Source organism: Phyllobates terribilis, unplaced genomic scaffold, assembly GCF_046119375.1.
Source record: "Phyllobates terribilis strain yellow unplaced genomic scaffold, ASM4611937v1 Scaffold_3__8_contigs__length_932513732, whole genome shotgun sequence".
Lineage (NCBI taxonomy): Eukaryota > Metazoa > Chordata > Amphibia > Anura > Dendrobatidae > Phyllobates > Phyllobates terribilis.
In genome coordinates, this window is record NW_027362763.1 from 681,678,984 (window position 1) to 681,691,922 (window position 12,939).

Consider the following 12,939-nt stretch of genomic DNA (forward strand, 5'->3'; position numbering starts at 1 on the left):
TTACAGAGCAAGAGGAACAGAGCTATTACATTTTATATATTTAATCCAGAAAGGTAGGCAGTGTTTATAAAAAATATACAAAGATGATACAAAATAGGAACAAAACAATACAATATATACAATTACATAAAATAAAAAGGAATAACGAAAGAAAATTACTAAACCTGTGTCACGGAAATGGCTCAGAGCTTAGTTTAGGGAGGTATTGCTTAGGAAATCAGACAAAACCCACAGCAAGCTGTACTTTCCAAGACTGATAAAATACAAAAATCCAAATTCTGCTTTTTTTTAGATCAAGGTTACGCTCACATACCTCCCCTTGGTGAGCTCATATGGGGGCTGGATGTGGGATGTTCTTAGAAGTTTATGAGATCCCCAACTTTCAGGATATCGTCACCCATGTAGGTCCCAGGTGGTAGATATTGTTATATTTAATATTTCAATTTTATCTTTCTATAGAAATGAAACATGGCATGGATAGTATCATCAATCTGTCCGATTTTAGGTTGGAGGGGTTAGAATGGTCTTACAGAGATGTGAGTAAATGCGTTACATTCATCCCTTTGTTACGATGCCGAAAATATTTCTCCTATAAATATCGGATCGATGCAGACCACAATATTCATCACTGACCACTGGCTCCAAAGTGTTCCAGAAAAATCTTTTGAACAGAGGAAGCCCGTGTACTTCTCCGCCTCTGAATAAACGAATCCTGCGTGTAGTGTCTGGTTCTCAGAGCAGATCTCCTGTTATAATTACATGGTCACTGCAAGAGGTTCCTATTTCAATGGAGGTTGAAGTGTCATCTCTCTCTCACTTCCCCAATTATAATTAATCCCATATGTTCAATGTGCAGGTGATTTGTCCACCCTCTGAAGATGTCTTTATGGATTTTAATTTTTCTCTACCACACTTTCATACCTATGGATGGTAGTATTTTTCACTTACAACCAACAATGTGATCCACCCACGAAGGGAAAGGGAAAAACGGAGAGAAGGTGTGCAATTCAAGATATTTTAATCAAGTGATAATATATCATTTTCACAGCATATTAATGGACCCAGAAAGGTAGATGCAAAAAGAGGTCAATGCATGTTACATACAATCATGCACGTAATGATATACAGTCATTGGTCCATAGGTTATGGTAGTAAACACAGTAATATAATATCAGTCCATATCAATTATGTATTAGAATGATCACAAATGACCACATCTGTCTACAAACCACAGAGATTGTACAACATAAAACCACAAAAGGACAAATAGTGGATATACGTCACATAAGGCATAATGGTACACATACAAAGTGTGGTTTAAAAGTGCCCTGCCTAACTTGAATAAAAGGGATATTCCCCCCTGATGAAGCTATAACTCAAAGAGGAAACGTACGTTGGGGTTTGTAAGCGGGGGATTCTTCCACTGTGGGGTCCATGCATGGCGCTGCACTTTATTCAAGTTAGGCAGGGCACTTTTAAACCACACTTTGTATGTGTACCATTATGCCTTATGTGACGTATATCCACTATTTGTCCTTTTGTGGTTTTATGTTGTACAATCTCTGTGGTTTGTAGACAGATGTGGTCATTTGTGATCATTCTAATACATAATTGATATGGACTGATATTATATTACTGTGTTTACTACCATAACCTATGGACCAATGACTGTATATCATTACGTGCATGATTGTATGTAACATGCATTGACCTCTTTTTGCATCTACCTTTCTGGGTCCATTAATATGCTGTGAAAATGATATATTATCACTTGATTAAAATATCTTGAATTGCACACCTTCTCTCTGTTTTTCCCTTACTCTTTGTGTTATCCAGTTCGGGAGTTTTATTGTGCATGGTGATCATACGTCCCCTAGACACATTTCATGGATTGTATGGAAATCTTATATCTAATGTGATCCACCCAGTGCTGGATTCTGATTGGTGTCAATGGACACCTTTGCTTTTACATATGCTATTATAACCCCTAGTGGTCTTACCTGTGTCTCCGTTGTATTCTGGGTGGAAACAAACATTTCCATCTCTCCGTCCTCGCCCTTTGGCACCGCAATGCAACAGTTTGTCTCCAGATAGAAATGTTCTTGCCCTCCAATGTAAATCTCCCCTGAGGAACAATGACAAAATTTACTCCAAGCCACATTAAAAAATAGAACGACACCGAGAGCCGACTCACGTACAGTAGAACTCTATCTTGGCAACAATTTTTTAATTAGTCCAATTCATCCAGAGTGAAAAATGAAGCCTTGGAAATCCTTTTTTTGTGTATACAGCACCTGTGAGATGTAATTGTACTGTACATGTGTGTGCTCTGTATTGTGTGTACTGTGCAGGCGATGTAGCAGTGTTGTATGTGTGCTGTGGGGAGTACAATAATGTACGTGCACAGTATCAGGGATGTATAGGAGCTGTTTAAGTACAATACTTTACTGTTGCTGCTTGTATGATGTGTATGTGTACGGTATGTACAATGTGGATTTGCTGTACTATGTGTGCACTATATATGCTATATGTGAGCTGTATGATTGCACTATGTGTGCTATATGGCTGCACTAACCGTGTGTATGTGTCTATGTGTACATTATTTCTGCCCTATGTTTGTACCATTCATAATGAATGGCTGCTATATGTGTGCACTATGTGTGCTGTATGTGTGCACTGCATGTGTTATGTGAGTGCTATAAGGCTGCTGTATGTGTGCACTATGTGTGCTGTATGTGTGCACTACATGTGTTATGTGAGTGCTGTAAGGCTGCTGTATGTGTGCACTATGTGTGCTGTATGTGTGCACTACATGTGTTATGTGAGTGCTGTAAGGCTGCTGTATGTGTGCACTATGTGTGCTGTATGTGTGCACTACATGTGTTATGTGAGTGCTGTAAGGCTGCTGTATGTGTGAACTATGTGTGCTGTATGTGTGCACTACATGTGTTATGTGAGTGCTGTAAGGCTGCTTTATGTGTGCACTATGTGTGCTGTATGTGTGCACTGCATGTGTTATGTGAGTGCTATAAGGCTGCTGTATGTGTGAACTATGTGTGCTGTATGTGTGCACTGCATGTGTTATGTGAGTGCTATAAGGCTGCTATATGTGTGCACTATGTGTGCTGTATGTGTGCACTACATGTGTTATGTGAGTGCTATAAGGCTGCTATATGTGTGCACTATGTGTGCTGTATGTGTGCACTACATGTGTTATGTGAGTGCTATAAGGCTGCTATATGTGTGCACTATGTGTGCTGTATGTGTGCACTGCATGTGTTTTGTGAGTGCTATAAGGCTGCTATATGTGTGCACTATGTGTGCTGTATGTGTGCACTACATGTGTTATGTGAGTGCTATAAGGCTGCTGTATGTGTGAACTATTTGTGCTGTATGTGTGCACTACATGTGTTATGTGAGTGCTATAAGGCTGCTATATGTGTGAACTATGTGTGCTGTATGTGTGCACTGCATGTGTTATGTGAGTGCTATAAGGCTGCTGTATGTGTGAACTATGTGTGCTGTATGTGTGCACTGCATGTGTTATGTGAGTGCTATAAGGCTGCTATATGTGTGCACTATGTGTGCTGTATGTGTGCACTACATGTGTTATGTGAGTGCTATAAGGCTGCTATATGTGTGCACTATGTGTGCTGTATGTGTGCACTGCATGTGTTTTGTGAGTGCTATAAGGCTGCTATATGTGTGCACTATGTGTGCTGTATGTGTGCACTACATGTGTTATGTGAGTGCTATAAGGCTGCTGTATGTGTGAACTATTTGTGCTGTATGTGTGCACTACATGTGTTATGTGAGTGCTATAAGGCTGCTATATGTGTGAACTATGTGTGCTGTATGTGTGCACTGCATGTGTTATGTGAGTGCTATAAGGCTGCTATATGTGTGCACTATGTGTGCTGTATGTGTGCACTGCATGTGTTATGTGAGTGCTATAAGGCTGCTGTATGTGTGCACTATGTGTGCTGTATGTGTGCACTGCATGTGTTATGTGAGTGCTGTAAGGCTGCTGTATGTGTGAACTATGTGTGCTGTATGTGTGCACTACATGTGTTATGTGAGTGCTGTAAGGCTGCTGTATGTGTGCACTATGTGTGCTGTATGTGTTGTGGCAAAGTTACTGGCAGAATACTGCAGGGGAGATATGTTTCACTGAGGCTATTAGCCTTAGTGATGTGAAACATGGAAGTTTTCTCCTGCATGGTAGGTGCAGAGAGGGGATTAATCAGCCATCTTTAAAAGGGCATGTTTTATGAGAACAACCATAGAGCGGACGGGAGGTTGTTCTCCATATCTCCACCTCAGGGTATGGTTTGGGTTATAAATAACCAGCCTTTTGACTCCGGTGTGCTTCAGTATCTGGGGAGGCTTGCTCCAGAGAGAAGCTTGCATGTGTTGGGCTAAATCTGAACCGTGTGTGACTAACCCTGAGTGGCCGGACCCCGGCCGATGTACAGACTGTGCTGTATCTTTTTCTGTTTTGGATTGCCATTATGCCGAATGGGCTTTGTTTACTTTATGGACTCCAGAGTGGTGTACGACATGTTTTAAGAAACCAACCTGAAATTTAAATAAACAGTGTTTACCACAGTGTGCACTACATGTGTTGTGTGAGTGCTGTAAGGCTGCTGTATGTGTGCAATATGTGTGCAGTATGGTTGCTATATCTATGCAATATGTGTGCTGTATGTGTGCAGTATGTATCTTGTATGTGTGCTGTGAGGCTGCTATATGTGTGCACTGTGTGTGTGCTGTATGAAAACTGTATGTGTATTGTATATGTTAACTGTGTTCTGTAAGGCAGTGATATGTATGCACTATGTGTGCTGTAATGCTCCTGTATGTGTGCACTGTGTGCTATAGGCTGCGGTATGTGTATTGTATATGTGGACTATGTATGTTGTACAAGTACACTATGTGCACTGTAAGACTGCTGTATGTGTGCACTATGTCTATTTTATGTGTATTGTACAGTACAGACCAAAAGTTTGGACACACCTTCTCATTTAAAGATTTTTCTGTATTTTCATGACTATGAAAATTGTACATTCACACTGAAGGCATCAAAACTATGAATTACCACATGTGGAATTATATACTTAACAAAAAAGTGTGAAACAACTGAAAATATGTCTTATATTCTAGGTTCTTCAAAGTAGCCACCTTTTGCTTTGATGACTGCTTTGCACACTCTTGTGAATGTACAATTTTCATAGTCATGAAAATACAGAAAAATCTTTAAATGAGGTGTGTCCAAACTTTTGGTCTGTACTGTATATACAATACAATAGAATGATAGAATGGTAGAGTTGGCAGGGACCTCCAGGGTCATCATGTCCAACCCCCTGCTCAGCAGGATTCACTAAACCTTCTCAGACAGATGTCTGTCCAGCCTCTGTTTGAAGACGTCCATTGAAGGGGAACTCTGCACCTATCATGGCCGCCTGTTCCACTCATTGATCACCCTCACTGTCAAAAAGTGTTTTCTAATATCTAATCTGTATCTTCTCCCTTTCGCTTTCATCCCATTGCTTCTCGTGTTTCCATGTGCAAATGAGAATAAGGACGATCCCTCTACACTGTGACAGCCCTTCAGATATTTGTAGACAGCTATTACATCTCCTCTTAGCCTTTTTTTTTTTGCAAGCTAAACATTCCCAAATCCTTTAACCGATCCTCATAGGACATAGTTTGCAGTCCACTCACCAACCTGGTCGCTCTACTCTGAACTTGCTCCAGTAAGTCCTTTTTAAAAAGTGCCCAGAACTGGACACAGTATCCAGATGAGGTCTGACCAAGGAGGTGTAGAGGGGGATTATTACTTCACGTGATCTAGACTCTAAGCTTCTCTTAATACATCCCAGAACTGTGTCTGCCTTTTTTGCTGCTGCATCACCCTATTGACCCATGTGCAGTCTGTGATCTATTAGTATACACAAGTCTTTTTCACACGTGCTGTTGCTTAGTTCTATTCCTCCCATTCTGTAGATGTAATTTTCGTTTTTCTTGCCCAGATGTAGAATCTTGCATTTCTCCCTTTTAAATATCATTCTATTAGTCGCTGCCCATTGTTCAAGCTTATCTAGATCCTTCTGAATCCTTTCTTTATCTTCTCTAGTGTTAGCTATCCCTCCTAGCTTTCCATCATCTGCAAATTTGATTAGTTCTAGATCATTTATAAACATGTTTAATAACACTGGGGCCAGGACAGAGCCTTGTGGTACCCCACTTGAAACACTCTTCCAATTGGATGTGCAACCATTTATTACTACTCTGAGTATGATCACTGAGCTAGTTATGAATCCACCTAGCCGAACCTTGTCAATCCCATACCTGGTCATTTATTCAATAAGAATAGTATGTGATCTTTTATCAAATGCTTTGCTGAAGTCGAGAAATACTATATCTACCGCATTTCCCTGATCCACCCAGTCAGTGATTCCATCATAGAAGGAAATTAAGTTAGTCTGACATGACTTGTTTGCTACAAACCCATGCTGCCTCAGGCTTATTACTGTATTCTTATCCAAGCACTTACATACATGATGTTTAATAATTTGTTCAAAGATCTTTCCTGGTATAAAAGTAAGGCTCACAGGCCTGTAATTTCCTGGCTCCATTTTCTTTGCTTTTGTGAAGATAGGGACAACATTTGCCCTTCTCCAATCTTTCCTCAGCTATCTCTTTCAGTACCCTAGGAAAGAGATAGCAGAGGACATTGCAGAAACACTAGCCAGAATCTTTGAAAATTCCTGGAAAATTCCATATGTGGACTATCTATGTTGTATAAGTGCACTATGTATGCTGTATGTGTATTGTATATGTACACTGTGTATGTTGTATGTGTGCACTATGTATGCTGTAAGGCTGCTGTTTATGTGTACCATGTATGCTGTATGTGTGCACTATGTGTAGTGTAAGGCTGCTGTATGTGTGCACTGTGTATGCTGTATGTGTGCACTATGTATGCTGTAAGGCTGCTGTATGTGTGCACTGTGTATGCTGTATGTGTGCACTATGTGTACTGTAAGGCTGCTGTATGTGTGCACTGTGTATGCTGTATGTGTGCACTATGTATGCTGTAAGGCTGCTGTATGTGTGCACTGTGTATGCTGTATGTGTGCACTATGTATGCTGTAAGGCTGCTGTATGTGTGCACTGTGTATGCTGTATGTGCACACTGTGTATGCTGTAAGGCTGCTGTATGTGTGCACTATGTATGCTGTATGTGTGCACTATGTATGCTGTAAGGCTGCTGTATGTGTGCTGTAAGGCTGCTGTATGTGTGCACTATGTATGCTGTATGTGTGCACTATGTATGCTGTAAGGCTGCTGTATGTGTGCACTGTGTATGCTGTATGTGTGCACTATGTATGCTGTAAGGCTGCTGTATGTGTGCACTGTGTATGCTGTATGTGTGCACTATGTGTACTGTAAGGCTGCTGTATGTGTGCACTGTGTATGCTGTATGTGTGCACTATGTATGCTGTAAGGCTGCTGTATGTGTGCACTGTGTATGCTGTATGTGTGCACTATGTATGCTGTAAGGCTGCTGTATGTGTGCACTGTGTATGCTGTATGTGCACACTGTGTATGCTGTAAGGCTGCTGTATGTGTGCACTATGTATGCTGTATGTGTGCACTATGTATGCTGTAAGGCTGCTGTATGTGTGCTGTAAGGCTGCTGTATGTGTGCACTATGTATGCTGTATGTGTGCACTATGTATGCTGTAAGGCTGCTGTATGTGTGCACTGTGTATGCTGTATGTGTGCACTATGTATGCTGTATGTTGTGGGTAAATTGTTTGGTGTTGTGGGTAAATTGTTTGAAGGATTTCTTAGAGATGCTATTGTAGAATATCTTAATGATAATAACTGTCTAACTCCATATCAACATGGATTCATGAGGGATCGCTCCTGCCAAACAAACCTGATCGCCTTCTACGAGGAGGTGAGCTCACAGCTGGACCGGGGAGAGTCAGTGGATGTTGTATACCTTGACTTCTCCAAAGCGTTTGATACCGTGCCACACAAAAGGTTGGTATATAAAATGAGAATGCTTGGTCTGGGGGATAATGTGTGCAAGTGGGTAAATAGCTGGCTGAGTGATAGAAAGCAGAGGGTGGTTATCAATGGAGTAAGCTCAGGGGGTGTCAGGGTTACTAGCGGGGTGCCTCAAGGGTAAGTCTTGGGCCCTATATTATTTAATATATTTATTAATGATCTAGTGGAAGGGTTGCATAGTAAAATAGCAATATTTGCAGATGATAGTAAACTTTGTAAAGTAGTTAATACAGATGAGGATAGGGCACAGCTACAGGAGGATTTAGATAAATTGGGGAGTTGGGCCAAAAAGTGGCAAATGGGCTTCAATGCCGATAAATGTAAGGTCATGCACATGGGAAAGAAAAACAGCAGTCACCCATACATATTAAATGGGAAACCGTTGGGGAAATCTGACATGGAGAAGGACCTGGGCGTCTTGGTTAATAGCAAATTAAATTGGAGTGCCCAGTGTCAGGCAGCAGCTGCGAAGGCAAATAGAGTCATGGCATGCATCAGAAGAGGAATAGGGGCATATGATGAGAACATTGTTCTTCCTCTGTATAAAGCGCTGGTAAAGCCGCACTGGTGCTCAGGAAAGACATATTGGAGCTAGAGAGGGTACAAAGGAGGGCGACTAAGGTAATAAAGGGAATGGAGGGACTAGAATACCCAGAGAGGTTGTCAAAATTAGGCCTATTTACGTTGGAAAAGAGAAGGCTTAGGGGAGACCTCATAAAACAGGAAAACAGTAAGGAGGCACTAATGTGTTACAAGGAAAAAACGAGAACCTGTAAAAAACAAATAAAAATAGCGAAGGAGGAAACAGAGAGACGTATTGCTAGGGAAAGTAGATCAAATCCCAAACTGTTCTTTACGTATATAAATAGTAAAAGGATTAAATCGGATAATATTGGACCGATAAAAAGTGAGGAAGGCAAAATCATAGAGAAAGATGAGGATAAAGCTAATCTATTAAATAATTTTTTTTCGACAACTTTCACAAAGGAAAAAGAACTAACAGGAGAAATGAGAAGTGACAAGCTTAATCCTCCACTAAGTATGACAAATCTAACCCAAGCTGGGGTACAGAAACGCCTCAGTAACATTAAAATAAACAAATCACCAGGACCTGATGGCATACACCCATGGGTACTAAGGGAACTAAGTAATGTGATAGACAGACCGTTATATCTTATATTTAAGGACTCTGTTGAGACTGGGTCTGTACCACTTGATTGGCGACAGGCGAATGTAGTGCCAATATTCAAAAAGGGAGCGAAAAGTGACGCCGGAAACTATCGGCCGGTGAGTCTGACGTCCGTTGTGGGCAAAATTTTTGAAAGCTTCATTAAAGAGGCAATTACGGAGCATCTTGATGCTAATAATCTATTAACCCCGAACCAACATGGATTCATGAGGAATCGCTCCTGCCAAACAAACCTGATTGACTTCTACGAGGAGGTTAGCTCTCGAGTAGATCAGGGGGAACCAGTGGATGTCGTGTATCTCGACTTCTCAAAAGCGTTCGATAGCGTGCCACATAATAGGTTGGTATACAAAATGAGAATGATGGGGCTGGGGGAAAATGTCTGCAAGTGGGTAGCAAACTGGCTAAGGGATAGAAGGCAGAGGGTGGTTATAAATGGAATATACTCAGATTGGGTAAGCGTCACTAGTGGGGTACCACAGGGGTCTGTACTAGGCCCAATGTTATTTAATATCTTTATTAACGACATAGTCAACGGGATAAATAGTAAAATATCAATATTTGCAGATGACACAAAGTTATGTAAAACAATTAATACAAAAGAGGACAGTGCAGACCTACAGAGGGATTTGGATAAGCTGGGTAGGTGGAGCATTAAATGGCAAATGAGGTTTAACGAGGAGAAATGTAAGGTCATACACATGGGAAGGAAAAATGGAAGTCACCAGTACTCACTGAATGGGAAATCATTGGGGAATTCAGAGATGGAGAAGGACTTGGGCATCTTGATTGATAGCAAACTAAATTGGAGTGCCCAAAGTCAGGCCGCTGCTGTAAGGGCAAACAGGGTAATGGGATGTATCAGAAGAGGTATAGCTGCAAAGGATGAGAACATTGTTCTTCCACTGTACAAAGCACTGGTCAGACCACACTTGGAATACTGTGCTCAGTTATGGGCCCCAATATATAGAAAGGATATAAATGAGCTTGAAAAGGTACAAAGGAGGGCAACAAAATTAATAAAGGGAATGGAGGGACTGCAATACCCAGAGAGGTTGGCAAAACTAGGACTATTCAGCCTGGAAAAGAGAAGGTTGAGGGGGGACATAATAAATGTGTACAAATATGTTAGGGGACAGTATAGAGATCTTGCCCGGGATTTGTTCAAAAGGAGGGATATTACGGTAACAAGAGGGCACTCACTAAGACTGGAAGAGAAAAGGTTTCTGCACCAGCATAGGAAGGGGTTCTTTACGGTAAGAGCAGTGAGAATATGGAATTCACTGAGTGAGGAGACGGTAATGTCGGATTCACTACACCAGTTCAAGCGGGGACTGGATGCTTTTCTAGATACCAGGCAGATTTCAGCGTATACTTAAAAATAAAATAAAATAGTAGGTTGATACAGGGATTTATTCTGACTGCTGGTTTCAGAGTCGGGAGGGAATTTTTCCTCAGGTGAAGATTGGCTAAATCATTTGAGGTTTTTGCCCTCCTCTGGATCAACTTTAGCAATTACAGAACTAACAGGTCGAACTTGATGGACGCAAGTCTTTATTCGGCTTTACAAACTATGTTATGTTACTATGTATAAATACATCAGGGGGCAGTACAGAGATCTCTCCCATGACCTGTTTATACCAAGGATGGTGACAAAGACGAGGGGGCACACTATGCGTCTGGAGGAAAGGAGGTTCCTGCACCAGCATAGAAGGGGATTCTTTACGGTCAGAGCCGTGAGACTCTGGAACTCTCTGGGAGAGGAAGTGGTGATGAGCAACTCACTTAATGAGTTCAAGAGAGGCCTGGACGCCTTTCTTGAGAACAATAAAATGACATCTTATGCTTAGTTAATTAATTCTGGGATTTAATCTGACTGCCAGATTGGTGTCGGGAAGTGAATTTTTCCTCAATGATGTAAATTGGCCTATACTGCATGGTATAGGAATAGCGGAATAGCTGCAGTGCACAAGAAATAGGCTGAACTGGATGGACGCTTGTCTTTTTTCGGCCTTATAAACTATGTAACTATGTGTGCACTATGTATGCTGTAAGGCTGCTGTATGTGTGCACTGTGTATGCTGTATGTGCGCACTATGTATGCTGTAAGGCTGCTGTATGTGCGCACTGTGTATGCTGTATGTGTGCACTATGTATGCTGTAAGGCTGCTGTATGTGTGCACTGTGTATGCTGTATGTGTGCACTATGTATGCTGTAAGGCTGCTGTATGTGTGCACTGTGTATGCTGTATGTGTGCACTATGTATGCTGTAAGGCTGCTGTATGTGTGCACTGTGTATGCTGTATGTGCGCACTATGTATGCTGTAAGGCTGCTGTATGTGTGCACTGTGTATACTGTATGTGTGCACTATGTATGCTGTAAGGCTGCTGTATGTGTGCACTGTGTATGCTGTATGTGTGCACTATGTATGCTGTAAGGCTGCTGTATGTGTGCACTGTGTATGCTGTATGTGCGCACTATGTATGCTGTAAGGCTGCTGTATGTGTGCACTGTGTATGCTGTATGTGCGCACTATGTATGCTGTAAGGCTGCTGTATGTGTGCACTGTGTATGCTGTATGTGCGCACTATGTATGCTGTAAGGCTGCTGTATGTGTGCACTGTGTATGCTGTATGTGCGCACTATGTATGCTGTAAGGCTGCTGTATGTGTGCACTGTGTATGCTGTATGTGTGCACTATGTATGCTGTAAGGCTGCTGTATGTGTGCACTGTGTATGTTGTACGTGTGCACTATGTGTGCTGTAAGGCTGCTGTATGTGTGCACTATGTATACTGTATGTGTGCACTGTGTGTGCTGTAAGGCTGCTGTATGTGTGCACTGTGTATGTTGTACGTGTGCACTATGTATGCTGTAAGGCTGATGTATGTGTGCACTGTGTATGCAGTATGTGTGCACTATGTGTACTGTAAGGCTGCTGTATGTGTGCACTGTGTATACTGTATGTGTGCACTATGTATGCTGTAAGGCTGCTGTATGTGTGCACTGTGTATGCTGTATGTGTGCACTATGTATGCTGTAAGGCTGCTGTATGTGTGCACTGTGTATGCTGTATGTGTGCACTATGTGTGCTGTAAGGCTGCTGTATGTGTGCACTATGTATGCTGTATGTGTGCTGTAAGGCTGCTGTATGTGTGTACCATGTATGCTGTATGTGTACACTATGTGTACTGTAAGGCTGCTGTATGTGCGCACTGTGTATGCTGTATGTGTGCACTATGTATGCTGTAAGGCTGCTGTATGTGTGCACTATGTATGCAGTATGTGTGCACTATGTGTGCTGTAAGGCTGCTGTATGTGTGCACTATGTATGCAGTATGTGTGCACTATGTGTGCTGTAAGGCTGCTGTATGTGTGCACTGTGTATGTTGTACGTGTGCACTATGTATGCTGTAAGGCTGCTGTATGTGTGCACTATGTATGCTGTATGTGTGCACTATGTATGCTGTAAGGCTGCTGTATGTGTGCACTGTGTATGCAGTATGTGTGCACTATGTATGCTGTAAGGCTGCTGTATGTGTGCACTGTGTATACTGTATGTGTGCACTATGTATGCTGTAAGGCTGCTGTATGTGTGCACTGTGTATGCTGTATGTGTGCACTATGTATGCTGTATGTGCGCACTATGTATGCTGTAAGGCTGCTG

General features: G+C 41.8%; 1 protein-coding gene across 5 annotated transcripts in view; it reads right to left on the reverse strand.

The window, feature by feature from the left end:
* Nucleotides 1-12,939, reverse strand: part of XDH (xanthine dehydrogenase) — a 196,153-nt gene that overhangs the window by 50,448 nt on the left and 132,766 nt on the right. For all 5 annotated transcript variants that reach the window (XM_073671820.1, XM_073671821.1, XM_073671823.1 and 2 more), the window contains one exon: nt 2,001-2,125. In XM_073671820.1, the coding sequence (XP_073527921.1) occupies nt 2,001-2,125 (125 nt within the window). The remainder of the gene's footprint in view (nt 1-2,000; nt 2,126-12,939) is intronic.